The 26108-nt window shown below is 40.8% G+C and overlaps 3 protein-coding genes across 5 annotated transcripts; 2 read left to right on the forward strand and 1 right to left on the reverse strand.

The window, feature by feature from the left end:
• Positions 1-1947: 1947 nt before the first annotated feature.
• rasd2b (RASD family member 2b) lies at positions 1948-4137 on the reverse strand. The gene is made up of 2 exons (XM_088303748.1): positions 3413-4137; positions 1948-2606 (listed from the first exon to the last, which is right to left on the reverse strand). The coding sequence occupies exons 1-2, from the start codon at positions 4053-4055 to the stop codon at positions 2071-2073; spliced, it is 1179 nt and encodes a 392-aa protein (XP_088159874.1). The 5' UTR covers positions 4056-4137; the 3' UTR covers positions 1948-2070.
• A 549-nt stretch (positions 4138-4686) lies between these two features.
• mycbpap (mycbp associated protein) lies at positions 4687-14298 on the forward strand. Of its 3 annotated transcripts, none has more exons than XM_088303745.1 (15): positions 4687-4786; positions 5635-5773; positions 5851-5969; positions 6096-6279; positions 6569-6684; positions 6823-6973; positions 7831-7943; positions 8350-8391; positions 9328-9446; positions 9998-10106; positions 10187-10379; positions 10843-11030; positions 11530-11640; positions 12904-12999; positions 13982-14298. In XM_088303745.1, exons 2-15 carry the CDS (start codon positions 5680-5682, stop codon positions 14090-14092), a joined length of 1746 nt encoding a protein of 581 aa, XP_088159871.1. In that variant the 5' UTR covers positions 4687-4786; positions 5635-5679; the 3' UTR covers positions 14093-14298. The 3 variants fall into 3 exon arrangements, with proteins under 3 accessions (XP_088159871.1, XP_088159873.1, XP_088159872.1); XM_088303746.1 differs by lacking the exon at positions 4687-4786 and adding an exon at positions 4799-4934; XM_088303747.1 differs by lacking the exon at positions 8350-8391.
• Positions 14299-14703: 405 nt separating this feature from the next.
• epn3b (epsin 3b) lies at positions 14704-25356 on the forward strand. Its single transcript, XM_088303263.1, has 12 exons — positions 14704-15019; positions 17452-17583; positions 17932-18090; positions 18429-18512; positions 19927-20224; positions 20810-20928; positions 21547-21633; positions 22622-22745; positions 22859-22987; positions 23060-23155; positions 23732-24013; positions 24099-25356. Exons 1-12 carry the CDS (start codon positions 14843-14845, stop codon positions 24383-24385), a joined length of 1974 nt encoding a protein of 657 aa, XP_088159389.1. The 5' UTR covers positions 14704-14842; the 3' UTR covers positions 24386-25356.
• The last annotated feature ends 752 nt before the right edge of the window (positions 25357-26108 follow it).

Genomic DNA, 26108 nt, shown 5'->3' on the forward strand with positions numbered 1-26108 from the left:
AAATAATAATCACACATTGTAGTACAATAAACAAAAGCAATTGGGAATCGTATTTCTAGTACAATAGTATAGCAAACACACGCTGACCACAAGCAGTAATTAATATAATGTGGTAAGATGAGTGGGTTGGACACGGGCAGATGGCAGGCTTGTTTGTTTACATATGTGCTTGATCCACGCTTCGGATTTAGCTGCCTTTTCATATACTTGCGTGGCTAGCTGTCGACATATCGCTGTTGAATGATATGTCCCAGCTGCTGTGAATGAGGAACTGAATGGACTGTTGACGAGCACAACCGCTCTCACAATGATCTGACATGCTAACATTTCCACCAGATGTCTGACGTCACAAACTGACTGTAGAGTGGTTCGTGTTCAGATCCATCTGGGCATTGAACGTTTTTATGACAAAAGCAATCTATTTAAAGGATTCATATCATAAACCTGAGGTGCGGATAATTGAGCAGTTTGGCACATTCTTAAACTGAAAGAACACGTTGATGAGCTCAAAGCAGATTTGAAGCTTCATTTTCCCATCACTACTAGTCAGGACTGATCATCAGGCAATCACAGGACACAAATACAATCCACAAACAATCGTTCAAACTAATCTAATCTATAGGAAGACCACAATAACATTTGCTCAAATGAAGTGTAGAATTTGATCTCAGTCCTTGATATAGGCCAGGCTCCTGTGGTACAGGTGTGCATGCATGCCTTTATAAAGTCAATTTTCTTTCATAATGAAAACCAAATGCCCCCCCCCCTTCTCTCGGTGTATAGAATTTTAATGACGTTTCAGTGGTTGATGCCGCAGAGAGCAAATTGTGCATTTCAGACACCTACAAAAGGAGCACACAGTGTGACTCCTCATTGTTTACAGAGAACTGATCACCTGTTCAAATGTGTGTTTCCGTGTGTGTGTGCTGCCTTGTATGCGTTAATTGACACAGAAGGGTCTGCTCCACCTTATTCCACGGACAAAGCTATATGTCACTTTTTAAAATAAAGGGAGCCTACCACTAAAATTAATTGCAGTACTACTGTAAACCCGTCTTAGCTAAACTTTATGGTTAACACAAATCTGTGTTTTGGTCAATGTAACTATTGTTACCATATTTGAGTCACTGTTCAGAAGTCTGGGGAAACACAAAACGGCATTTAAAGGAATGTAATTAATATTTATATTTTTTAAAAATGACAATTGTCCATAACGTTCTTCACTGCAAAAAAACAGTTGTTCTTCCACTCGAAAGTCTTTAAATGCGTTGAATTTGTAGAATTTCAAACAGCTCGATTAATGTATAAAGTCAGAGAGAACCTGCTATTAGGGTGATGTTATTTTGAAGGAGAGGGAGGATTTAATTTTAGGCGAAAGTCAAATTTAATTATTTTTTTTTTCATTGAAATTAAAAAACAATGCACTCAAGAACATTAATGAAAAAAAAAACGTTTTTCCATCAGTGGAGTGAAAATATGGAACAGACTAGATTGAATAAGGAACATTATGAACAATGTGCAAGCATAAATCAGTTCAAAAATAAATGTGAAAAATTATATAGATGTTTTTTGTTGTTTTTGGAGCAGTATTGCAAAGTTATACAGTGTTGGGAATCAGTTGTAGCATGTCTGTATGTATTATACAAATCAAATCAAAATTCGAAGCAATCAAGGTGACCAACTAATTTCATTCAGCAGACTCATCTGTTGCTAAAAGCTGCTCTGCTTCCTCCTCAAGGCAAACAAAACACAAACAAACACGTGATTCACGTCTCGTCGATGTTGCGTCATAAATATCATAGTGGGGTAACAAAGTCAACTATGGTTTAATTGCACACTGGCAAAAAGTGGAGGTCGACTCGACCGAATAGGCGACAAGTTGAATATTTTGCACCATCCCTATAACGCGCACACACACACAGAATGAGTAGAAAGTTAATAATAGACTTCAAAACGGGAAAATATAGTTTTATTCTAATTCCATATAAATGCAAAAGAGAGCACACACATTTTTGCTGAATGTTGTCTCGATCATCTTATTTCCTCCAGTGTTTTATGTTATTTGGTCTTTCACTGTATCTGACATCTTTCTTTTGTTTTGCCGGCCTTGCTCGCACTTTGTGGTCCAGTGACTTGTCGTAGCTCAGCGCTGAAGCTCGGCCTACGGGCCAGAGGGTACAGCAGCCCGCAGGCATCATCATCATCGTGTGCCATCAATTGGAGTGGAAGGTGACCGGTGCGTATGGCCTGATATGAATGGAGTGACAGTTTGCGGTGTTGGGACGGTCCAGTTTCAGCGGGAAGCCCACCACTCTTTGCCAAAGCTTCGAATACTTTTTCCAGATTGGTGCTGTCCTTTGCTGAGGTTTCAAAGTAGGCGCAGTTATCACCGAGAGCGTGGAGCACCTCATCTCGGGAGACTTCCCGCTCACACTCCTGGAGATCTACTTTATTAGCGCAGACCACCAAGGCGAGCTTCTGTTGTGTCAAATCGTGTGACAATTTAGTCAGTCTGGCTTTGGCTGCCAGGATCTCCCGTCTGAGAGCGCACACCTCTTCAAAAGAGCTCCTGTCGTCCAGGCTGAAGACAAGCAAGAAAATATCTCCTGCACAAGAGACAATATCCGTTTCATTATCGCTTTCAAGGAGTCATTTACACTCAATGACATTTTATGTGGTATGCCGAATCTTTCCACAATATTACCTTGACTTCAGTTCAAAATTACTTATAACATTATAAATAGATTCATAATCAAATACAAAAGGAATTACTTTGTATAAAATATGATTATTAAGGTTGAAACACTGAATTTATGAGTTAAGGGACAAGAGGTGGAAATTGCCTCACGCTCCAGCCATACGCCTCAAGCTCTATCCATGAATTCCTAAAAAGAGAATTGACTGACGTTGCAATTATTTTCCTCAAAAGAAAAGATTTAGGATGTTGATGTTTCATTTTAACCAGCAACTAGGTCGCAGTCGCATGGCGAGGGACTGAACGGCAAAAAAAGGTCAAGTGCCCAGCTATCGTCATGAGTGTGAACGGAAAATCTCACTTAATTTGACTGAAAATATTTTTTTATTCCGTAAAAATTTTGTTCATCTCACTATGCTAGCAACGTATAGTGACAGGCGGGACATAGATATGCTATTTCAGATTAGATACAAGAACACCTGTGAATCCACTTGTTTCCATTCATGCAACAAATAGCTTCCTGAAGGTGTCAGCTTTGAGTTTTCACACTGTGTCTGTGTGTGAGTAAATTGAGGCAATAGTCACTTTTGTTGACATTTTGCGCCTGGGATTGTTCGAATGCAATGAGTGCCTCATTGTCTTAATATTGGTTGGGAAACACTGGCCCATCATATACCATACGCCAGGCAATATAATTAAAAAAATAATAATACGTACCTGTAAGGATAGACAATCGCCGCTTGGCTGGGAAGTCCCTCTCCCCGGATGCATCTAATATGTCAATTTGGTAAGTTTCCCCACGTATACGGAACAGTTTTCGGACAAAATCCTCGGACGTGGGCTGGTACTCCTCTACGAATCCATCTCGCAAGTATCGTCGCAGGATGGAGGTCTTGCCAACCCGCGGCGCGCCAAGAACCACGATGCGTTTACAGTTCTGGGGCTTGGTGGAGAACGAGTGCTCCGGTCGCGGTTCTTGAGCTATTTGCCGTCGCCGCGTTTGGCAATGGAGAAGCAGGACTGCCAGGTTGTCCAGCGGAGAACTCTTGCACCTGTTCTCACAGTTCGTCGGCTGCCTTGCGGCTTCGCCTGCGTGCGTCTTCGTGTCCTGCCTCCACTGAGACGTGGCCACTTTAAGTATCCCCAAACCGACTTTAATCCCCGATAAATTAAGATTTTGCGATGCGTTTTTGTACGCCAGTAGGACTTTGGAGGACCCAGAGCTCTGTGAGTCTCTGCTGCCAAGGAGCTGGGGACCATCCGAGGAGGAACAGCATCGAAATTGCTGTGGGATAGAGGACGTCTGTGCACCCGCGGATATGCTCCCAACCTCCATCGCTTTGTACAATTTTCTATCCATGTTGAGAGAGAGTGTCTAAATGTTTGGCAACGGGACGCCTCTGCTCTGCGCATATATGGACCAGCTTCAACCACGTGATCGAACTACGTCATGATAATCGCCACCGTGTTGTTCACCTTTTGGTGGATGTAATGAATTTTCTAGAAAACCCAATTGATATCAGTAAAATGACTCAATAGTATTACTATAATAAGAACTGTATTCAGTCAATTCGATCTGACATCAAATTCATTCATATATATATATATATATATATATATATATATATATATATATATATATATATATATATATATATGTATATGTTGAATTAGGGTTAAGAAGGTTGAACGTTGGTTCAACAACATTTTGTCAGCATTGAAGTTTGTGATTCAAAATCGACATTGAATCTGCATTCACCCATATTTTGCTATCAGGGTTGCCAACTTAAACTTTATCCCAAAGCACGTGAGTGCTATAGACTATAAAATTGACACTGACATTTCAAAAACAGAATTCAAGACATTTAAAGGCAAAGTAGAGAAATATACAGTACTTTACAAAAAACGTTCAGCGTACTACTCAGAGTAATTCCTCTCCTTACACTCACTTTTGATGACGTGAACAATGTAGCTGTACTGCAGTACTAAGCATTACGGTAAAAACGTGCGCGCAGTTGCCTAGTGCATTGATGACAACAGCTCACTGTCTGACGACGGCAAGTTTTCGGGCGGAAGCTGAAGAAGAAGAAGGCATGTAACTTTGTGTTTGTAAATTTTAACTAATTAATTTAATTCATTTTAAGGTGCGCGTGTGGTTGAGTTGGGTTATTTGAAACGTATTTTTGTTAGCGCAAGTGCTGCACGTGGCTGTGGAAAGGCATCGCTAGAACGTCCGCATGTATATAGATAATTGAAACAAGCGACGTGGCAGTCAAGAATCATGACGTAATCTGAATATTGTACTTCTCAAGTCAAGAGCCGTTTAATATACTTTTTTGCGTATTTGTACTTTATCCGTGGATGTCTCCTTTGGACCGTTGCTGTCATACGTCAGTGTGTCCACCATCTTGGATGTGACAGTTTTTCCCGAACTTTATAAAACACTTTTCTACAAAGTAGTAAGTTGTCACAATTTTCAAAATGGCTACGTGGTAAATACATTATGTAGGCTGAACGGCATGAAATAATATTTGCAATGACACCAATGATCACTTTAATTGGTTAAAAACTGACAAAGGTTATAAATGAAGCGCAAATAATGTAAACAAATTCCCAGTGATAAACAATCAATCGGTGACTACCCGATCATAATCAGGCCTGCATTTGCAAATGTAATGCGGCTGCCATTCACAAATAGACACACAACCGAGTTTTCTCCTTAAATAAAAATAAAAAACTTCCAAATTATACTTCCTTCATGGGAATTCCACTTTACAACCAGATCACACACATACAAGCTTTCTTCCTCTATCATGGCTCGCTTCATGTGGTCATCTTCAACACAGATCTCCTTGAAGCCCCTCTTGAACTTGGGAAAGAGGAAATATTCACAGAGAGCCGGCTCGCCAGTGTTTCTGTTGATGATTTCCATTTTGCAGATTTATACAACAGCCAATTACAAACAACCAACTGACAACAGACTCATGGCGCATGCGCTCAGAAGTCATCCAGCGGATCTGAGCAAAAATGCTCATCCATCGACTCGCCGTCTTGGATCTCAGACGCTGGTTCATTTGGGTGTGTTGTGTTCATATTAACACGTTTCACAGCGTGGATATTATATTGATGGAGAAATTGTGTCCGTTCTGCAAAAGGTATGTCGTTAGGATCTGACCGCTTTCAGTTTGATGACAGAGGGATGCTTCTTCCTCACAGCATCCTGGGCAGCTTGGATGGCTTTAGAAAGTACCTGGAGATGAGAGGAGAGACAGAGGTGACCTCATACAAATATTTTTCATACTTGAATTTGTCAATTCATGAATACAACTGCACTTTTTCACAAAAAAACATCCTGAAACTCAATCAAAATCTTTTCTTATCCATATTAAACTTCTTCCAGTTGGTTAGACAAATACCTAATTCCAGAAGAGACCTTCCATCCCAGATCCGAGGGATGCATCCTCATGAGGGTGTACAGAACCAACGAGATGTTCTTTTAGGCCAAAGAAACCTGCAAGCAAATGCCCTGCAGCATTGGGATGATTATATCAGGCAGCGCAAACGACAGCAGAACAACTTATCTGGTGAGCTGATTACCCAGACATGATTATTGTCAAGTACTGTCAGAATTTCAAAAGGGTGATAATGTACAGTCAGAAAAAAAAATCCGCTTGCATATCTAGCTCGTCAATATTAAACATGCATATGTAACAACAACCTGTTATCAAATAACACTCAAATTAAATAACACTCAAATTAACACCAAAAAAACAAACTGGGAAATCTATTGCCGTCACACATAGCATCCGGCAAACTCTGTTAGATTTTGACTTATGTGTTTTTCTGCATTTTGCTGATTCCCCCTGAGTCCAGGACGCCTCCACAGGCCAGTCGAAAACTTACTGATGAACCGAGATTACCCTTTCAAAGAGCTACAGGGGCAGAGGGAACTTCTGCGTCGAGTCTTGCCGCTCATCCAGTCAGGATATGTACGATCCTATTTCATGTTTTGTCATCTGGCTCGATTAGATGTCACTTACTTTTCTTGTTATTGTAATTTTGAGATTTATTTTCACTGTCCTGATAGGATCTTCAACCTCAGGTGTTTTTGTTTCAATACCATATAGGGGCACCGTGTGGGAAGTGAATTCTGGAGTTTCCCCCAACGCTATGGAAATGAATTAAGTGGTATACAAGCCACTCTTACACAGACGGAACAAGGCATACGGAAACCTGTCACAATTATTGGACAACCGCACAGCATACTCCAGGAATCTGGTATACTCACACACACACGCACACCCCCACACACACACCAACACACAAACACATCTTCAACTGTGATCAGATTGTGCTCTGTGTTATAGGCAAAAAAAAAACAAACCCGTAACATAATAGGTCAAAAGTGGTGCTTACCTCCTCCTGATGCAATATTTTTAACAACACACATGCATACAAAAGACCATCCAGAAACGGGAAATATTTTAATGCATGCGCTTTTAATATAATTGAGCTCTAGTATTTTTGCCGATTTCAACAGACAAATTCCAACCTGAATTCCCCTTTTTTTTTTTTTATCTGAATTTGCTTACTGGACTTTGTTTCTAATGGTATGATGGCATTTTCTGTCATGTTCGTAAATGTCACTGCATTGTGAAGAAAATTGCAAATGAAATCGAAATCGCACTATCTGTCTGTAAAATCGCAATGTAATTTTTTTCCTAAAATGGCTCAGCCCTATTGTTGATATTATTGCAATATTTAACATATATTTAAAGAAATGTCATTTTTTATTATCTCATGAAAGAAGTACATTTGTTTTCATGCGGCAAGATAAGCAACATCAACATATTCTTAGCTAATTCATTGTAATTGCCCGAGATAATGTTCAACTATTGAATGGCGATACATTTCAATTCAGATGTAAGCATACAATTCAAGAAGAAGCTAGTGCATGTCTTTGCGATAGGCATTTTGCGCGGGCCATTTTTGCAATAGCGATATGTTTTTGCAGAAGTCGTGGGCTTGATTTCCAGCCACTGCTTCAGTACTCGAATAAAGACCACCATTAATACACCCACCCAAATGTGTATTTTACATTTTTTTTTCCCCGTATCTTTCTGGGCAATGCTTAGGAATCTCTTGTGCTGAGATGCTACGTCCAGCTTCTCAGATTTTGGACCCAAATAAGGACATGCAGCAACGAGCACTTCAAGAGGTCCTGCAGGGTTTAGAAATCAACAAGAAGGTAATGCAAATTAATTTACGCAATTTATTGCCATGTCCGGTTCATCGTAATATAGCGACGCAAGATTGTTAATGTTTTACGTTGTACTTGATAACAACTTGAAATGTGTACAATTTAAAGCGGCGCTTCTAAAGTCCCAAAAACATTCCAGTGTTTGCATATTGCATAATATTCAAGTTCACTAAATTCTTTTGCGTTCAAATCCGAGTCAGTGATTGTTCAAAATGCTTGTCGTCATGATTTTACTTTTTTACATCGGCGCCATAATATCCATTATAGTAATTGTAATGATTTTCATCATCACACAATTACAACGGTGTTTCTGTTAGATGTTCTCTAACTAACAGTGGACAGGAACGTCATTTCAGATATGCTAAATATTTTGTTTGTCCATCCTTTATTTCAGCACAAACATTGTACGACTCATCCAAGATTCCTCACCCGCCTTGTACGCTATGTCTCTACTTGCTGTTCATATCAAGTCTTTTGATCACACTGTCCTGATTTATTTTCAGCCCAAGGAACAAACTGAAAAGTATCTACAAGTAACACAAGCGCATGTACATACACAATCCCACAAAATACATTTATTGTATTCAGTATTATTATTTGTCAGCATTACACGCAGTGTCGTTGTTGACAGCCTTTAAACTGCTCACAACCTACATGTGATACATAATCAAGGCAAGCACCAATCTCCTCAATTACAGAGAGTTTTTATTCCCGGGCTGGTCGACTAGACAGTAGCCCCTGGTGGTTGTGACTGTTCTATTAAAATGGTTTATAATTAGTTTCATTATTTCATGGAGTATTATTATTTTTTTATCTTAACTCATTCACTACCAGCCGAGTAAAAAAAAAAAAAAAAAATGGATCTTTGAGGTCTTTAGCCGTCAATGGCAATAAATGAGCTAAGAGTCAAGAATGTGGCTGACAAAATGCTTATCCTTGCATTGACTAATGGTGTTTGAAAAAAATCTCCTTTTGAAAAATCAATGCACTGCGTCCCCAAACAAAACTAAATACAGTAGGTTTCGTGTTGAAAAATAAAAGTCATGTCAACAAATAATTTATTCAACGAGTCGAGTGAACGTGAGGTATCAAGATTCGGGTACAAATTCCAGAGACTTTGACCTCGCACACATCCTACGTGAGTGGCTAGAAATTCCGCAGACAAATCTTGTAGAAAGCCTTTCCAGAAAAGTGGATGCTATTCAACAAACAATTCCTGCGCAGTAAAACTGTAGAACTACTGTACATCTCATGTTTCTTTGCAGGAGGAAAATGAATAAGACGCACGTACTTAATACAGAGGGCATGTGTGACTTACAAAATATGTGGTGTAAAAACCTCCGAGAACCAGAATGTGCCACTTTAATTTTAGGATCTCGACAAACTGGAGGTGATTGGCTCGAGCAAACCTCTTGTTAAAGAAAGCCACAATCTTTTATTGGAAGAGGAAGAGAGCACGAACAAGCAATGTTCAGAGATAAATGAGAATGTGTGAGTAAAATGTGTCTTCTTGCTGTTGTAAATGTGAGACAAACCTGATGTACAAGATAACACTTGAACGGAATGAGTTGAAATTTGTCCATTGGTGCTGACGTACATTTAGGCAAAATTATTCTCATACTTCCTTTAAAGAAAGATGACTTAAAATGTTTTTGGAATTTTGTATTCTTTTTTGTGAGCTAAAGCCAAATAAGACAATAAAGCTATAGGGCACACAGCTATGAAGAGTAACACAAGATTTGCACGCGATGCCTTTTCCTCCAGTTATTACTATATAACAAATTAGTAATTCCTCAAAATTATTTAGAATCTCATTTTGAAGTTATTTTTGTTGATTCGGCATTGTGACATGTCATTTACACATATGCTGAATATAAAATTCATAGATAGATGTCCCATTATGATAGTGCTGAAATTTATAGCTCTCTTTTCAAATTGTCGGGCAATACCCAAAATGAGGTCAAATAATAATGATAAGGCGCACTATCTTTCTGAAACTAAATTAAACATCAGCGTCTTTTCTATCCCATTATCTTCCACAGTGACCCACTGACACCTCATAATGGTGACGAGTCTGATACTCTCCTCATTCCTGCTTTGAGGTTCGCTGGTCGGGTTGCAAGCTGGACCGGGAACTCTTCGAGTCAGCAGGTAAAGAATGTGAACGCAGTGTATTGGTATTTCTGTCAAATTCCTCCTGCTTATTTTCAAATAGCGTATTTGTCGACCAGGGGACGATTGGAATCACCACTACATTAATATTTGAAGCTGTTGTTGGAGAACGAGTCTCATCTCAACTCGAGATATCAAATGCGGGCAGCACAGCCCTCCTCTTCAGCTGGCAGCAGCTTCCCCTGCCGCAGAACTTCTCAAACCTACAGTCACAATCAAGCTGCCCACATTTCTACTTCAACACTTCATCAGGTACTCACGCCAACAACAACTACTGCCACTCAGGCGGTGCTTCTCTATTATTTTCTGTTGCTCCCCTTCCTTAGCAAGAAGAAAACGATTTGCGCCCCCAACCACACCACCCACTCTCCGCCGCAACTATCAATAGTATTTTTGTTGCAAAACAAACCTACACCGTCGCGTTAATACTCGCCGCGCACAATGGGCAAGGTGAGCGCCACTGCCAACTACTGGAGTGAATGTGCAATTACACTTTATCGTAGTACGGCGGTGGGGAAAAGCATGTTTTCTAGGGTCACACACGCCCCCCTAAACACCGCACCGCACCCCCAGGGGGGGCCTGCCCCACTATTTGAGAAGCACAGCACTAAGGTTACTTCATTTGTTCTGATGTGAGTTTCTTTGAGAGGCCTGTCCTGACTTTTAAGCATAACTTAAAACACTTTAATTTCCATCATTCTCCTCTTCCATTCAGGTGTCATCTATCCAGGCGAGACCCAGCAGGTGGAGTTCATATTTAAATCAGAAAAGCCAGGCATTTTAACTGAGCAGTGGCAGCTCAACACCCACCCTTTGTTGCTGGAAGGAGCCTCGATTCAAGTCACATTGAAAGGGGTTTCCCAGTTGGTGGACAGAACCGCAAGACAGAGGCAATTCATACAGGTATGATACACTGCCAGGCAAACAAACTGGTCAAACTAGAAGACAATGTGGTTGTTTTAAATGCACAAATAATTCTTCTTTGTTTCATGTTTAGCTTCACCGCAAACTTCACCTGGAAGTGGCAATAGCCAACTTTTTGCCAAACTGCTGCTGGTGAAGTGACTTGTGTTGAGTTCACTGCCGCCGTATAGCACTCGTATCTCAAAATGTTGCTCTCAAGTCAGAGCGACGCCTCGTATGTCACGTAATTTTCGAGTTAACACTTTGACAGTTTGGGAGTATGCCTGTTTCAATTTAAATGCAAATCTTGGCGCCCATAGCCTCGGTGGTCAGTTACATTAACCTCGAGAGAAATTGACTCCATTTTTTTTTACAGTATATATGAGAGTGTGCTACTGCTTTGTTTATTTGTACTTTGACCAACAACTGGTATCTGAGAAGGAACGGACTGCTTAAAAAAAAAAAAAAAAATGCTTATTTTTAGTTGTTGTGTCCGCAGACAAAGCTGGAAGCGACATCTCGACTGGAAATCTGCCGGATGATTGTATACGAGGTACTGCGAGGAATTCAGACTCCAGAAAGATCCAACTCTCCTGCAGAGCCATACACGGTATCAAATCTGACACTTCACTGCAGTCATTCCACATTTTAACGCATTATCTAATTCATTGGTGCATATCTGATCATCTCTTAACCACTCACTCTTTCTCCTACACTACAAAAGGAATTATGTTACCGTGTTACTTAACTGGGTCAAATGAGAGGTTGATTAAAATATTCAAATGAAAAATAGGACATCGCCGCAAGCCTTAAAACCATAATGACCCAATTACAAAGTACTAACAGACAGGGAAATCCGTAGTCATGGGAAAATGAAGCGTCAAATTTGCTTCATGAACCAATTGTTGTATTTTTGTGTCCTCTAGATGGCACTGTTGGTTTAAATAAAGGGTTTAAAAAATAGCAAGTCAGTCTGCTTTCAGCCAAATGTTGAACAGAGAGTGCCATCTACAGGAGTCCAAAAATACTACAACTGGTTCATGAAGCACATTTGAAGCTTCATTTACCCATCCCGTTTGACATTTATTATATTAATGTTAAATTATAAGCATTTATATTATCAAGTAAGATGTGTTTCTTTACCCTCTGATCCTCTTTTGAGAAGTATGTTAAATAAAGTTTTTTTCAGTTCCACAATAAAATAATGGACTCTAAGCATACTTCATTTGCCCATTTGGAGAAGGGCGCCGTGCTAGCTTATGGTCGCTAGGCTAATGCCTGCCGGGATCTGAGTTGAGCCATTTCTCCTACACATCGAGATGAGTTGGTGAGATGGCTCGAGAATCTTGTTAGCGGCGATGAAGCTTGACTTTGCAGCGTTGCCCTTATTCCTCGTCGCTGGTTTGAATCTGTTGTGGTTCTCGGCAATCAGGCTAGCAGAAGCTAGCGACATGCTCACCTCAATTCATGCCCCTTTATCCAGTCAACCATGCACCTGTTCCATTTGTTTCACAACTTTATTTATAAAGCGCATTTCACAACAGCTGGAGCTGTAACAAAGCGCTTTTCATATGGTGTCATAAATTAACAGGAAACTAGAAGACATTTTAAAGCGCACAAACACATTTTCAACTTGCGTCATCACAACATCCTGTTTCATGCGACTTGTTTTTGATGATACTTTTGTTCGAAGTCAAAAAGGTCACTTCACCGAAAATGTTCGGCGGCTTTCGGTGAAATTTGTTCTGGCCTCTTTGGGACAGACTCTCTTTCTGCCCCTGGATCACTGTTAATGTCCAACTCTGTAAAATAAGCGCCTTGGCTCAATAATGGTGACAGCGGCAGTCAACATTGTATCCTTCTATGTGTTTAGTTGCAGTATCTTGATCAGTCAGAGGAGGACCTAAATAGGCTTTTGCAAGAAATGAATCCGGAACACATCTGGGACCTCTCTGACACATCCAAACAGGTGAGAAAATTATGTGCTGATGTGTTGCAATCACTTTTTTTTTCATTCTCTTTCTGGTTTCTGTGTTTTCCTTGTCTGTGAAAGAACTTTAGAAAATAATGATTGAAGCAGTTGCAAAATGAGATTGCGGTGGCTTGCATGGTCACGTAATGAGCTAATGTGTGTTTGATGGGTCTCGAACTATAAATGTTACTATTGTCTAGAGTGAGAAACATAGTCATGATGGACAGTATATCGCTGGCGTCAGGCACAATCCTTAATTGTACCACCAAAAACCTCACTTTTCAGGATGCAAATAAAAAAAACAAAAAAAAAAAACAACCAAGTTTAATTATTAGCATTGCATGGTCAAACTTTAAACTTTAGTTTAAGTCTTAACTCTTCGATTTGAAAGGTACTTTGTACATTTAGGCGGACTTGTCGAAAATATACTGTATTTCTGAGCTCTGTTTTGCTTGTTAGTACTCTTTTTTTTTTTTTTACAATTATGTTGTGTTGCATGCAAATTAGCTGCGATAACACATCTTGTATTTTTGGTCTCCAGTAGGTGGCACTCTCTGTTCAACATTGGACTGAAAGCACACTGACCTGCCATTTTTTAAAACCCTTTATTTAAACCAACAGTGCGATCTAGAGGAGAAAAAAAATACAAGTGGTTCATGAAACATCTTTAAGCTTCATTTTCCCATCTCTACCTGGAGGTTCTAACAACTGTGCAACATAAAAATGTGCGCACTTTGTATTTAAAACCTTTCTGCATTACATTTTACTTTACATATTGTTATCACCACTAGTTAGCAACACTAGTTAGTTGTTGCTTTTAAAATAGGGATAAGAAAGATTATCCTAAGTATAGTTTACAACTTTTTCATGTGAAATTGAAAAGCTGTGCACAAATGTATGAATGAAGTCACTTAAGATCTCTACACTTTGAAACAATTCTGTATTCAGCCAGTCTTCATGAATATACATTTTATGACAGGCTGTTCCACTGGATGATGAAATGGACAGTCGGCGAGCTTCAATGGATAAGTTCAACGATGATGAGCAAGATCCAAACTGTGATGACACGCAAGACAATGCAGTTGAATGACTGAATGAATGAGTTTGGTACATAAGAACATTGTAAAATGAAATGATATAAGTGCAGTGGATATAAAGTCAACGCATCCCAGTTCAATTTCTTTTCTTTTTTTTGGGGGGGGGATCTAATAAATGGTGAGGGTCTACTTAATAGTCAGACCATGTGCCTCTTCAGAGCATCATCATCATGAGGCGAATTAAAACTTTTCCAGTGATGATCCTGGCGAATCCTGACTCATTCATCCACGCAACAGTCACGACTGTGGGTGCACCGCTGACGCTGCACAAAATAAATTCAACGCCCCCTTCGCACTCCGCTTATTCCACGCGTGTGTCGATGAGTGGGTTGGGGAGAAACGGGGGTGAGCTACAACACGCCCTGCGTGGATTTTACCACTGACTGGCCGCCCAGCTTCTTCGCACCAGAACCGGGACTCGACTACTCCCGCCCCGTTTGGATCTTCTTCTGGATCTGCATGATATCATCGCTGCGTGCTTCACTGTGGTCACGCGGCAGGGAGGACTTACTTCATTATTATCGTCTTGGACCTGCATGGGCGAGAGGCAGTGCGGCGAGGGAATGAGCAATGGGAAAGGTAAATGGACTGCGATTTTAATTGATCTGTGTTCCGAGTTATATTTCTATTTGAGTACTGTCATTTTTAATCCCGCCACAAATACGTCCCACGAGGGGGCGTGTGGAACGTGATCGTAAGCGTGGAGGTTGCGAGTGGGCGGGCTGTTTTGATCATGCTTACGAATGATCGAGACCTACTATGGACGCCCTCCCACGCCACCTGAAAATCTGCAGAAAAGGGGATCTGCTTTCTACACGCGGCTCCACTGCGTGCAACGTGGTGACGCGAAAGCATGTGACCGGCCCACACCGCATCAATTCTTGGACTACACTACATCTCACGAACTGGGCCGTGGCAAGGTTTGTACGGTCACACGTAAAGGTCATGATGAGTTAGAAAACAGATGTTACCATGGAGACAAGACGACAAGATTTCTTTTATTAAATATTATTGAAATGACTTTTTTTTATTGTGCATTATGCATTAAGCGTTTTAAACTTCTGTATCGACCACACACACACATACACGTGTATATATATATATATATATATATATATATATATATATATATATATAACTCAGTTTGTATTACTTCATATTTGGTGATTTTGCATTAATTCCAAGATATTATTCAAGTAAATATCTGTTACAAGCCTCACAAAAAATAGTAGTTGAAAAATGTTTTTGTCATTAATTCGTTAAAAAATGTTATCGCTTTACAGCACTAAGATATCTGCAGAGGTGAATGTCAGTGTGAATGATTTTTCCAAGGGACTCGGCTCTTGCCTAAAGTCAGCTGGGATTAGACTGCGGTTACCTGCGACCACACTAAAGACACGCAGGAAGGAACATGTCTTTGCTATATGGATTGTTTTGTATTCCTCACTGATGTAAAACTGCACTGCATCATACTGATAGCCATTTATAACCATTTGCTTACCTTATGAGAAAGTGAAATAATAAACATCATGATCATCACACACTCTATGATGCAATGCAGTTTCAATACAATATAGAAATTGGAAGCATTATTACAAGTGAACGGATATTTGTGTCACTGGAGGTGTGGCGATTACTTGCCTGACTACTACAAAGGCAGCGTGAGTTCAATTCTCACTCTTTGAGAATGTGACTGAACAGTTGTCTGTCTAATGTACCCTGTAATTGACTGGCGACCAGTCCAGGATGTCGCATTCTTTGCACCTAAAGTCGACTGGGATAGGCTCCAGCTCCCTCCAAGAACAGGATAAGTGTAGATAAATGGATAATGTCTGCTGTGTTTTGTAGAAGTTGTTGTTATTATAGCAATTTAAGATGTTTTTATGGGAGCCCGTGCGATTTTCCTCCCGCAAGCGAGAGAAAGGCCCCATGTTTTTCAACAGGCATAGGCATTCCCATTTAAGGTGACCTCGAGCAAGGCATCTAATCTAACCCAGTTTGGTACCCCGACGTCATGGGTAACTTGGTCCAATCGTGTGACATGTATGTATTATATATGCCGAATAAGAATAATTTTTGTGTAATTGTTGTGCATCGAGTCTGCAATTCCTCTTAAAGACTCACTGATACCGAAGAGAAAAGTTGATCCTCGCGGGCGCTTTGGTAGGCATTCGCTTCAGTGCTTTCGGTTTATGTATAAACAATGTGACCACTAAGGCTGTCCTCCAAAAGGGGACTGACTTAGTTCGGTTTAGGAGGTTAAATAGATGATAAAGTCCCTTGTGCCCGCCTTGGAGCATTTTAGTCGAAAACGATGTTGTGCACTGACCTCATTAAGCTAAGCAATGAAGAACCTTCATCAGACACCTGATTGCCAGTGCTTCTGACCTACTTCTTCCTGAGTGTGCACCAAATGTGAGCCACTCGTTCACTTCGTGCCATCAATCATTGTTTCCGCTGATTATCGGGAAAAACATTTCCAATCCCACAAAATCAGATTTTCTTGTGATTTTAAACCGATGTAAGACTCAGTATAATCCATACAAAATTATATTTGGTCCCAACACACCAACATAGTATCACTGTTAGATACAACCTTTTTTTATTTTTTTTTAAACATAATCAGTAATTTTGCAAGCTTGTCTCGTGTGAGCAACTGCAGGTAATTTTTTTTAATGCTGATTTACGGCTCTTTGTGTGCTGCAGTATTAACTTGCATTTGCGCCGACAGTGGCAAGCCTCATTTATGACAGTTCCATTTTAAGTACTTATACCAGGTGTGGGCAAACTACAGCCCGGGGGCCACATGCGGCCCGTTAAATGTTTTAATCCGGCCCGCCAGACTTAAAAAAAAAGAATTGAATGAATAAACCTTGTTAATGTTTTATTTTCAAAATACTCTGGTTTTTTAAAGACTTATTTATTGTTGTAATGCGTTTGTTCACTTTCATTTAAAGTTAAATGTATTTTTTTTCTCCGATGAGATGAGGTTACCAAAACACTCCATCCATCTGCTCCTGGTCTGACCCCTCTGTCAAATTTTAGAACCCATTGTGGCCCGCCAATCAAAAAGTTTGCCCACCTCTGACTGTATACCTCTGCTATAATTAGCCACAAAACCTTAAATGATGAGTTGTGCTGAATGGCAAACAGTAGGAAATTAAAGTTCCAATCTGCACTGAGGGCAGGAAACAGATTGATCTATAGTATATATATATGTCCTATCTTGGCTTTTATTTGGTTGACATTTGGCTTTCATGTCTTCCTAACAGGAATGTCTAGCATCTCCTGACAGAAGAGGAGCTTTCATTGCCCTCGTTGCTTCTTCTTTAGTCCATGTTCTCCTTTTCAGCTTCACCTGTTGAAGGCCTGCTCTTCACTTACTATCACTCTGACTCCTCCATCACCTGTCAACATGACAACTTCAGCCCTGCGTCGGCAGGTGAAGAACATAGTGCACAACTATTCCGAAGCGGAAATCAAGGTACTGTGTGGTTTTCGTGCATCAATGATGGCCGAAGGAGGATGAACTAGTGATGGGAAAATGAAGCTTCAAATTTGCTTCATCAACCAGTTGTTGCCGTTTTTAACACCTCTAGATGGCACTGTTTGTTTGAATAAAGGATTTAAAAAATGGTAAGTCAGTGTGATTTCAGCCCAATGTTGAACAGAGACTGCTATCTAGAGGAGTCCAAAAATACTACAACTGGTTCATGAAGCACATTCGAAGCTTCATTTACCCATCACTGGGATGAACCAAAAAAAAAGGGGGGAATGTTACACTTAAGAGGAAAGTGCAAGTCATTGTTCTTCTCCTACTGGTGGTCTGTAGGTTCGTGAGGCCACCTCAAACGATCCATGGGGGCCGCCGTCGTCTCTCATGTCAGAAATCGCTGATTTGACCTTCAATGTGGTGGCTTTTGCTGAAGTCATGGGCATGGTGTGGAAGCGCCTTAATGACAATGGCAAGAACTGGAGGCATGTCTACAAGGTGAAAGACACAGCTTACTCACATGTGTAGTGCAGAGGTGCAACTAATATTTTGGTTACTTATCGAGATCAGGGTGTAATGAGGACAGCACAGGTTGCTTGGAGTTGGCGTCGGCTACGACCTACAGTTGCCGTGTTGTAACAATAAAGAAGGAAATAATGAACGTCTGACGTATCTTTTGAAAAAGCTAAATAAAATACTTTGAAAAGCATGATGTAATTAAATTAGTTTTACTTCACCTTTTTTTTCTAATTTTTCCCACTAATTTTGTGTTTCACTTTTATATCAGCATAGCAAAAGTGTAATGATACTGAGAGCAGTGTGTTTTTTAACTTCAGTCCCTGACTCTATTGGACTACCTGCTGAAGACGGGATCAGAGAGAGTGGCTCAACAGTGTCGAGAGAACGCCTTTACTATTCAGGTACTTCACGGCAACTACAGAAAAAGTTCACGGATATAAGCATAAAAATGATGTATAATCACTTACGTTTTACACTTTTCAATGTCCTGGCAAAAGTCAGCCACATTCAGGACTATAAGTTGACATACAATGTCCAAAAAGGTCATGACAATGCAATACATGTGACAAGTGAAGCTAGTACCATTTTGCGAGTTTAATGTTGTCTAAATGTTTTGAGGAAAAACGACATTATCTTTTCATATAATTTAATCAAAAACAGTCAAGGCATTTCCCACAGAATTTGATATTGAAGCTCGCCTTGCCCAAAATCAAATGAGATTGTCTCTAGCACATCCGCGACCGTCAGGATGAGTGCGACAAAGAATTTATGGATGGATTAAATTTGATGGATATGACTACTCTATTTGAATCATTGCCAGTTGTTATCATTCAAAAGGTAATACATTTAAGAGAGAAAACAGGATAAAAAGTAATATTTTTCGTACATGGAATAGCAAAATGTCTTTATCATTAATTAAATATCTTCATTTGTAACATATTTTCTGGACAGGCTAATTACATTTTTGGCAATATCGAATTTTCCTCATATTGCTTAATATGCATTTCCCCCCAACTGCGCAAAAACAAAACAAAACAAAAAAAAAGAATTTTTTTGGAGTCACTCAAGTGGTCTTTGCCTTTAATGCCACTGAATGGAGCCTGATTGTATTGTTGCAATACACCAAAGGGATCTGTGATTTCAAATGTCATGATGTGGCAGACATTTTGCATTCACACAATAGCAGGCAGCAAAATAGATAACTTCTGATAGACGAATATATAGGAATAACATTGTTATTATGAATGTATAAAAGACGCGTGTAATGTGTTTAATGAGTCGTTAGGATCATTTATGCACATGCATCATCAAGTTAGGATCATCTATACTCCTGTATTTGCAGACTTTGAAGGAAAATGCGTATCAATAATGCAACTCTCATAGTTGCTCTGAAGCTGTTTATGCAATTGTCGCTGTGCAGTTTTGCCTTTACAAGAATTGAAGACATTTATTTCAGTGAGCCACCTCCATCTGTTCTGGCAATAGATGCGATCAAAGCTTTGGTGAAATTGAAGTTGCTTATCACTGTTGAGGGCTCTTCCTATTCAAGTTCAAGAAATATCTGAATTCGGCATTGGACTGTCAATAAATGTGTATATTTAGCTCTTGATTGTTTTCACGGTTATGGCCGGCAATTTTAAATCTTCAACGATGTTTTGAAATTAGGACTTCATGCATGGCTGTCCCTTATTTACACAGGCGGCCTAAAACAAAATTGCTAAATCAGAAAACAATATAAATCCACACACTGTACTTTAAAATCATATACAGTATTTTACCCAAATAATCCACAGGAATGTGTTTGTCTTGGTTCAGACGCTTCGTGATTTTCAATATGTTGACCGTGATGGCAGAGACCAAGGGGCCAATGTCCGTGAAAAAGCGCGTCAGCTGGTGTGTCTTCTCCGGGATGAAGACCGTCTTCGCCAAGAGAGAACTCAAGCTCTGAAGACCAAAGAGCGAATGGCTGGGGGAGCTGGTGCGGGTGGGGGGGCCATGCATGGAGGAATACCCCCCTCCTATCTCCCGGGCAGGCGAACAAGCCAGCCCAGCATGGCTGTACTCTATGGGGAAGAGTTAAGCCGCTCAAGAGGCTCTCCATCCTCCTTTCACTGTGAGTGTTCAGTCGAGTTTTAATACTGCATTGGGATCTTTACTACATGAAGTAAGTATCACACTGCTTTTGTTGTCCCCGAGCATGCAATTAAATCCACACGTTTAAAAAAAAGCAAGCATATATTTGAGATTTTCAAACGGTCGCCAGTTACGATTTTCGGGTGTGTAGATTCCGCATCGCGCTCCCCGTATCCAATCACAAGACGCGTTCATCGCCTTCAACGTAAGGCCAGCGAGAAGGCTCACTGTAACCAACTCGCGATCTGATTGGCTATCGCGACTGTCCATCAAATCTGAAAGTCCATTGGGTTCGACAGAAGAAGGCCTCGGAAAGAACAGCGCGTGCTACTGGTATTGTGAAACCTGCCTGGCAACACGAGCCAGCGGAATTATGATAGGATAAAAACTCTCACCTACAAATACAGCGCTAATATATAATATGACATCAATGTGAAAAATGTGATCATTTTTTCTTGATTATGTTAGGCCAGCAGAGAAGGCCTCGAAGGCCTTGACGGTTCGCCACTGGTATGCACACGTCCCCAAATATCACCATTCCTGAGTCCTCACTGTCCCTCACCAGCCTCGTCTTCATCTCCTCGGGGCGCCTCAGAACTGGAACAGGCTCGACCTCAAACCACCGGGGAAGAGGAGCTTCAGCTCCAGCTGGCTTTAGCCATGAGCAGAGAGGACAATCAGAAGGTATAAAAAGCTCCTCATTGCACAGTTCATTGATCATATGATGCAATTATTTTTATTCTTTAGTCTTCAACAACTATTTGTTTTGCTGAGCCAGTCGCCATCAATTTAGTTTTCTAGAATTTAACCATAACATTTTGTTTGTTGTTTGAGGGGAATTTCACTCAGGTAAGGGCGAGGTCTGTGCTCCACTGGGCAATTCTGATTTGAAGTGTAATGTGTCTAATTTAATTAGTGGTGTCAATAAAAAGTGAGAAATGTTCATCTGTATAAAGGTGGAATTCTTTACACAGCTACTGTGTTATTCTCATTAGAATGTTCATCTGTACCATATGGCCCACAATGACTTTATCTTTGCCAACTTTTTTTTTCACCTCAAAGGACTATTATACTGTCACTGTCCCCTTTGCTAAAAGAATCTCAGTAATATCATTTTTTTTTTAAAACAAAAAAACAATAAATAAATAAATAAGTAAATAACATAACAAAGAATCCATTTTATGGTTATAAACGTGTAATATCAGGAATAATAATTGCTGTCGGTTTAACAGTTAAATTCAAGCCCGATTCACAAAGCAGATGATGTGCTCATTGATGACGTCATCAATGCCACCCTCGCAGGAGCAGCGCTGTCGCCGAGGAGACGAGTCTGTCCTGCAGAAGGTCCTGGAAGAGAGCAGGAGAGCGAGCCAGTCAGGAACACAGGAGGTGAGAATGAAAACATTTGCGCTTGCTTTACCATCTGGCTATATGCCCTATGAGTGTGCATTAGCATATTTGTTCACTTGTGTGGCGCTCGCTGTGGCCTTGTGTGGTAGAAAGTGATATGAGGCAAAAAGACCTAGATCAGCATCATGTGAGCGGAAGGCAAAGAGGTGCTGCTGAATGATAACGCGTTGGTCTTGTCTAACCTTGAGCTCAACGAGACATTTCCCTCTACGCGATCTCCTTATCTGGTTGCGCAGAAGCCCCTGTTCTCATTGGCTGTCTGGAAAGCCAATCAGTCGCCTGCTTTTGTGCATATTGGTTGACGAGCATCCTTCTGTCATTCAAACGCCAGTACATATTTACATTTAGATCACAGCTTACTAGTATAAGAGGAAAATGATGGTCTTGGTTTTGAAATTGTAATCTTATTTGTATTTCTCCACTTTGTATTTTTTTGAAAGTGGCAGTAAGAATATAGTGAGTAAATGAAGGTATGTTTGAACCACTAAATAAATCACACTAATGGTAGAAAGATTTGGAAATGATTTATTGTTCTGTATCTTGTCATCACAAACACCCGGCATTTGAGGGTTGTGTTGAATTTTAATAGCCGTAGCCATTGTCGGCGTCCGTGATGACGTGGAGTCTCACTTTGCTGCGGGCAGTGTGGCTTCAATTGTCATTCAGTGAGTAATGATCCAAGTGTAAATGCAGATGAGGTTGTGTTTATGTCTCTATATGCGCACTGGGATGGATTGACTGGCAGTCCAGGTGTTCGGAAATTCCTTCCTACCCATCGAGACGTCCTACCAATGCCTCTAGATGGCACTGTTGGGCTAAATAAAGGGTTTATAAAATAGCAAGTCCTTCTGCTTTCAGCCCAATGTTGAACAGAGAGTGCCATCTACAGGAGTCCAAAAATACTACAACTGTTTCATGAAACGGATTTGAAGCTTCATTTACCCATCACTAGTTATTGCTTCTATAGTCGACAATGCTGGACCTTGTCGACTTATTTGGCGCATCCTCTGAGAGGCCACCTCCACCTGGCGACCCCTGGGACTCTGCCCGACCTTCCTGTAACATCACTGCTGACCCTTGGGATTCTGTCAGTGAGTTTCCTGTTATGTTCACACGTAAAAAAGTGAGAGGCTAAAGTAATCGTGTTTCAAATACCACTTGTCATATGTGCTACATACGAAACTTGTTTTATCCGTCTCCACAGCCCCAGTCCCATCCTCAAATGCTGCTAATCCTTGGTCTCCGTATGCCGACGGACCCAGAGAGCTGTGGGAGGTGGCACCCACTTCCAGCCCTGCAGTCGATCACACGTGGGACGGAAACTCCAAGCGTGGTATCTTCCAGAATCACTGGCTCATTTGTACACTGGTTGTATTTTTTCATCAATGAAACATGAATCATTCAGGGAGTGATGGGACATATCCAGTCCGTGCTCATGACGAGGAGAGGCTTCAACAGGAAGTTCCTCAGCGGTGTTCTCCTCAGCTAGCTAGCCCGACAGGTAATCAAAGTGACTAGCGAATTCTTGTGCTCTGAGATTCGGGCTTTATACAACTGATACATGTAAGACTGTCACTATCAATTTGTTTTGCAGTTAATTACCCTACTGACTTCTCCATCAATTATCGGATTTATATAATGTCTGCCCCTTTCTTGTTGACCTCAGTTGAGACACTGCTAGAAAGTTATGAAGAATTTGCCCCAACAAAGGTAGCATATACAAGCTGAACAAAAGGTGTCCAAGAACTGATCCTTGAGGGGCCCCAAAAAGTTTGTCATGCCATTCGATCAAATTCCAAACTGCCATTGGTCACAAAATAAACCCTTTCTTCCAAGTAGGACCTGAACCATTTTGGGGCTGTTTCATTTAGTCCTCCGCATCATCTACTGGATCAAACGCTGCACTGAGATCCAAAAAGATGACACCTTTCCAGTGTCATTGTTCAACCTGATGGCATTTAGAACTTTGATAAGAGCTGATCCTGTTCTGTGATGAGATCAGAAACCTGATTGAAATAGCTGCCCCTGTACCTTTTTATCTTCTATTGCTCTTGAGTGACAACTATCCTCTTTGCAGATTCTGAGCTGCATGGGTGTGCTGATATGTTCTGTGGAGCAGATTCTAGCACCGATCCATTCAAGAATGGAGCTCCGGTCAAACCCCAGCTAAATGGACGGGACTCGGACAGTCCTGAGATGTTTGATCTGTCACGACTCGCGCCCCCCGTAAGCACTATGACACGTGTGTGTCGCACGCCTGAGACCTTCCTTGGACCCGCAGGGGCGTCGCTGGTCAATTTGGACGCACTGATACCTCCAACCCCGATAAGCAAGGCACACAACAACCCCTTCCTCTCAGGTAACAGCTTTGACATAAATTCTCAGAAAGACATACACAATCTAAGTTTTCGGTATCTAACCAGCATATTGCCCCCAACCCACAGGTCTTAGCGCGCCATCTCCTACCAACCCCTTCCACTGTGACCAGCCTCGCCTTACCCTCAACCAAATGCGTCCATCCTCGACATCGCCGCTGCTCCCGCACATGCTCTCCTATAGTCCGTCACTTCCACTGCCTCTCCTTCACAAGGGTTCAGCCCTTCCTTCTTCGCACACTCAGCCTCCCGCCAGACTTATGGACCTTCCCTCCAACCTCCCCCGACCTCTGCTCCCGCTCTCTTCCCAGCTGAGACCCCAAGCACAGAGACACAGCCACAACCCGTTCCTCTGAGGCTCTATTTACTTTTCCTATTTGCACACTAGTCTAGACTATAGGAAGAGCCTGAATCAGAGTGAAAATATTGCTTCATGTCTGCGTGCACACATGGAATGGATCTAAAATGGACTGGATCTCTTGGTGTCTGTCCAAAGACACACTCGCTGCTATATGGAACAGAATCCGAACTCTTGAAGAAATGCATTCACACTGATCCATTACAACATGAATACCACTGGCAGGTTTGATATTAAGTACACGGACGGCCCTGCAATAAATTCCCTTATGAGGATCATGTCATTATCCGATGTTTTGTAAGGAAAGGTGTTCCTAATGTATTATCAATCAAATTCATAACAGACTATTTTATACAGTTCGAGAGCACTGCAAATTAAAGACCAATCAGGATCCTGATGAAAGGAGGATTTATTGCCAGAGCGCTGTGTCATACAATACCAAATGAACTGAAGTGTGGTGAAATTAACAATGCGTATTGTACAGTATGTATGGCAGTTTAATATTGTGCACATTCTCACCAAGTATGCAAAGGTTAACCACATATACATGCATTCATTTTTCATGACTGAAAGAAAGTCACACTTCCAGCTATTGTTCCTGCTTCACCGACAAAAAAATCGCATCGTCGCCTCCTGCAACGACTTCACATCAGACGTATCGCCATTTCAATTCAATCGCCCAAAATCACTTCACTCATGGTAGTGCAGTCTCACAATCTTGCAGGAAGGTTGGTGGTACACAGTCTGTGCGCCTCTCCAGGTTTTTGTCAAAACATCTTCAAATATATATTACCGTGCACTTCTGTCCCCATCCAATGTTTACATTCATATACCTCCAAAATGCTATTGTTGCAGTGACAATAATGCTATACTCACAGTAACCAAACGTTCCGTTGTGAAGTTGTTCACTGAATGGAGAGTATGTGTCGTATTTTGTTATTTACATTAAAAATTGGAGGCTGCTTACAAGCAATGATTAATTTACTTAAAACAGAAACACAGGAGCGATCTTACTAAAGCCAACACAGATTTATAAAAAGAGATTTATAAAAAGCCAGGGAACAATAAATATAATAAGCCACTAATATTTTTCCATGCTTTGTGATGAGCTTATGGGGAGATATTTGTCTCGAAATTATTTACAAAAATATATTCGTGATTTACACATGCGTTTTTGAGATCCACAAATGTGCACGTGATTTTTAAATGAATTGATTTTTGTGGTTCAGCGGGCGCGCGCATTTATTCAACACATTACTGTATTCTCATACTCAGGTCTCGGACATTCACGCGTGGAAAAGTCATCCCTCCTCTGTCCACGAGGAGGCAGTGTTGCTGTCTCCATTGAACGGGAACAAGCGATCGCCTATGTCCCATTTAAAAAAAATGAAAATTGAAATAAGGAAAACGAGCCTTTATCTGATTGATTATGTGTTTATTAGATGCTAATCGAGAAACAAAATACGAATATGAATGTGTCAGGCCGTGTACTGAGAATTAACGAACATCGACATGCCCTGACCTAGCGAGCAACTTTCGAGGAAGATCTGAAAGAAATCAAAGACAAAGTAAAACGAGATTCATTTAAGGATCAATTGTGTTCAATCATATTTTCAGAGAGTAATCAAAACGTATGCCTGAGGGTGTACCGTGTACTCAAAGGTAGGAGTGTACGCGAACCAAAAAGTTGGGATCCACTGATGTGCACTACTTGAAGAGCT

Source organism: Idiotropiscis lumnitzeri, chromosome 8 (assembly GCF_059441095.1).
Source record: "Idiotropiscis lumnitzeri isolate Australia: NSW breed Sydney's pygmy pipehorse chromosome 8, RoL_Ilum_1.0, whole genome shotgun sequence".
Classification (NCBI taxonomy): Eukaryota; Metazoa; Chordata; class Actinopteri; order Syngnathiformes; family Syngnathidae; genus Idiotropiscis; species Idiotropiscis lumnitzeri.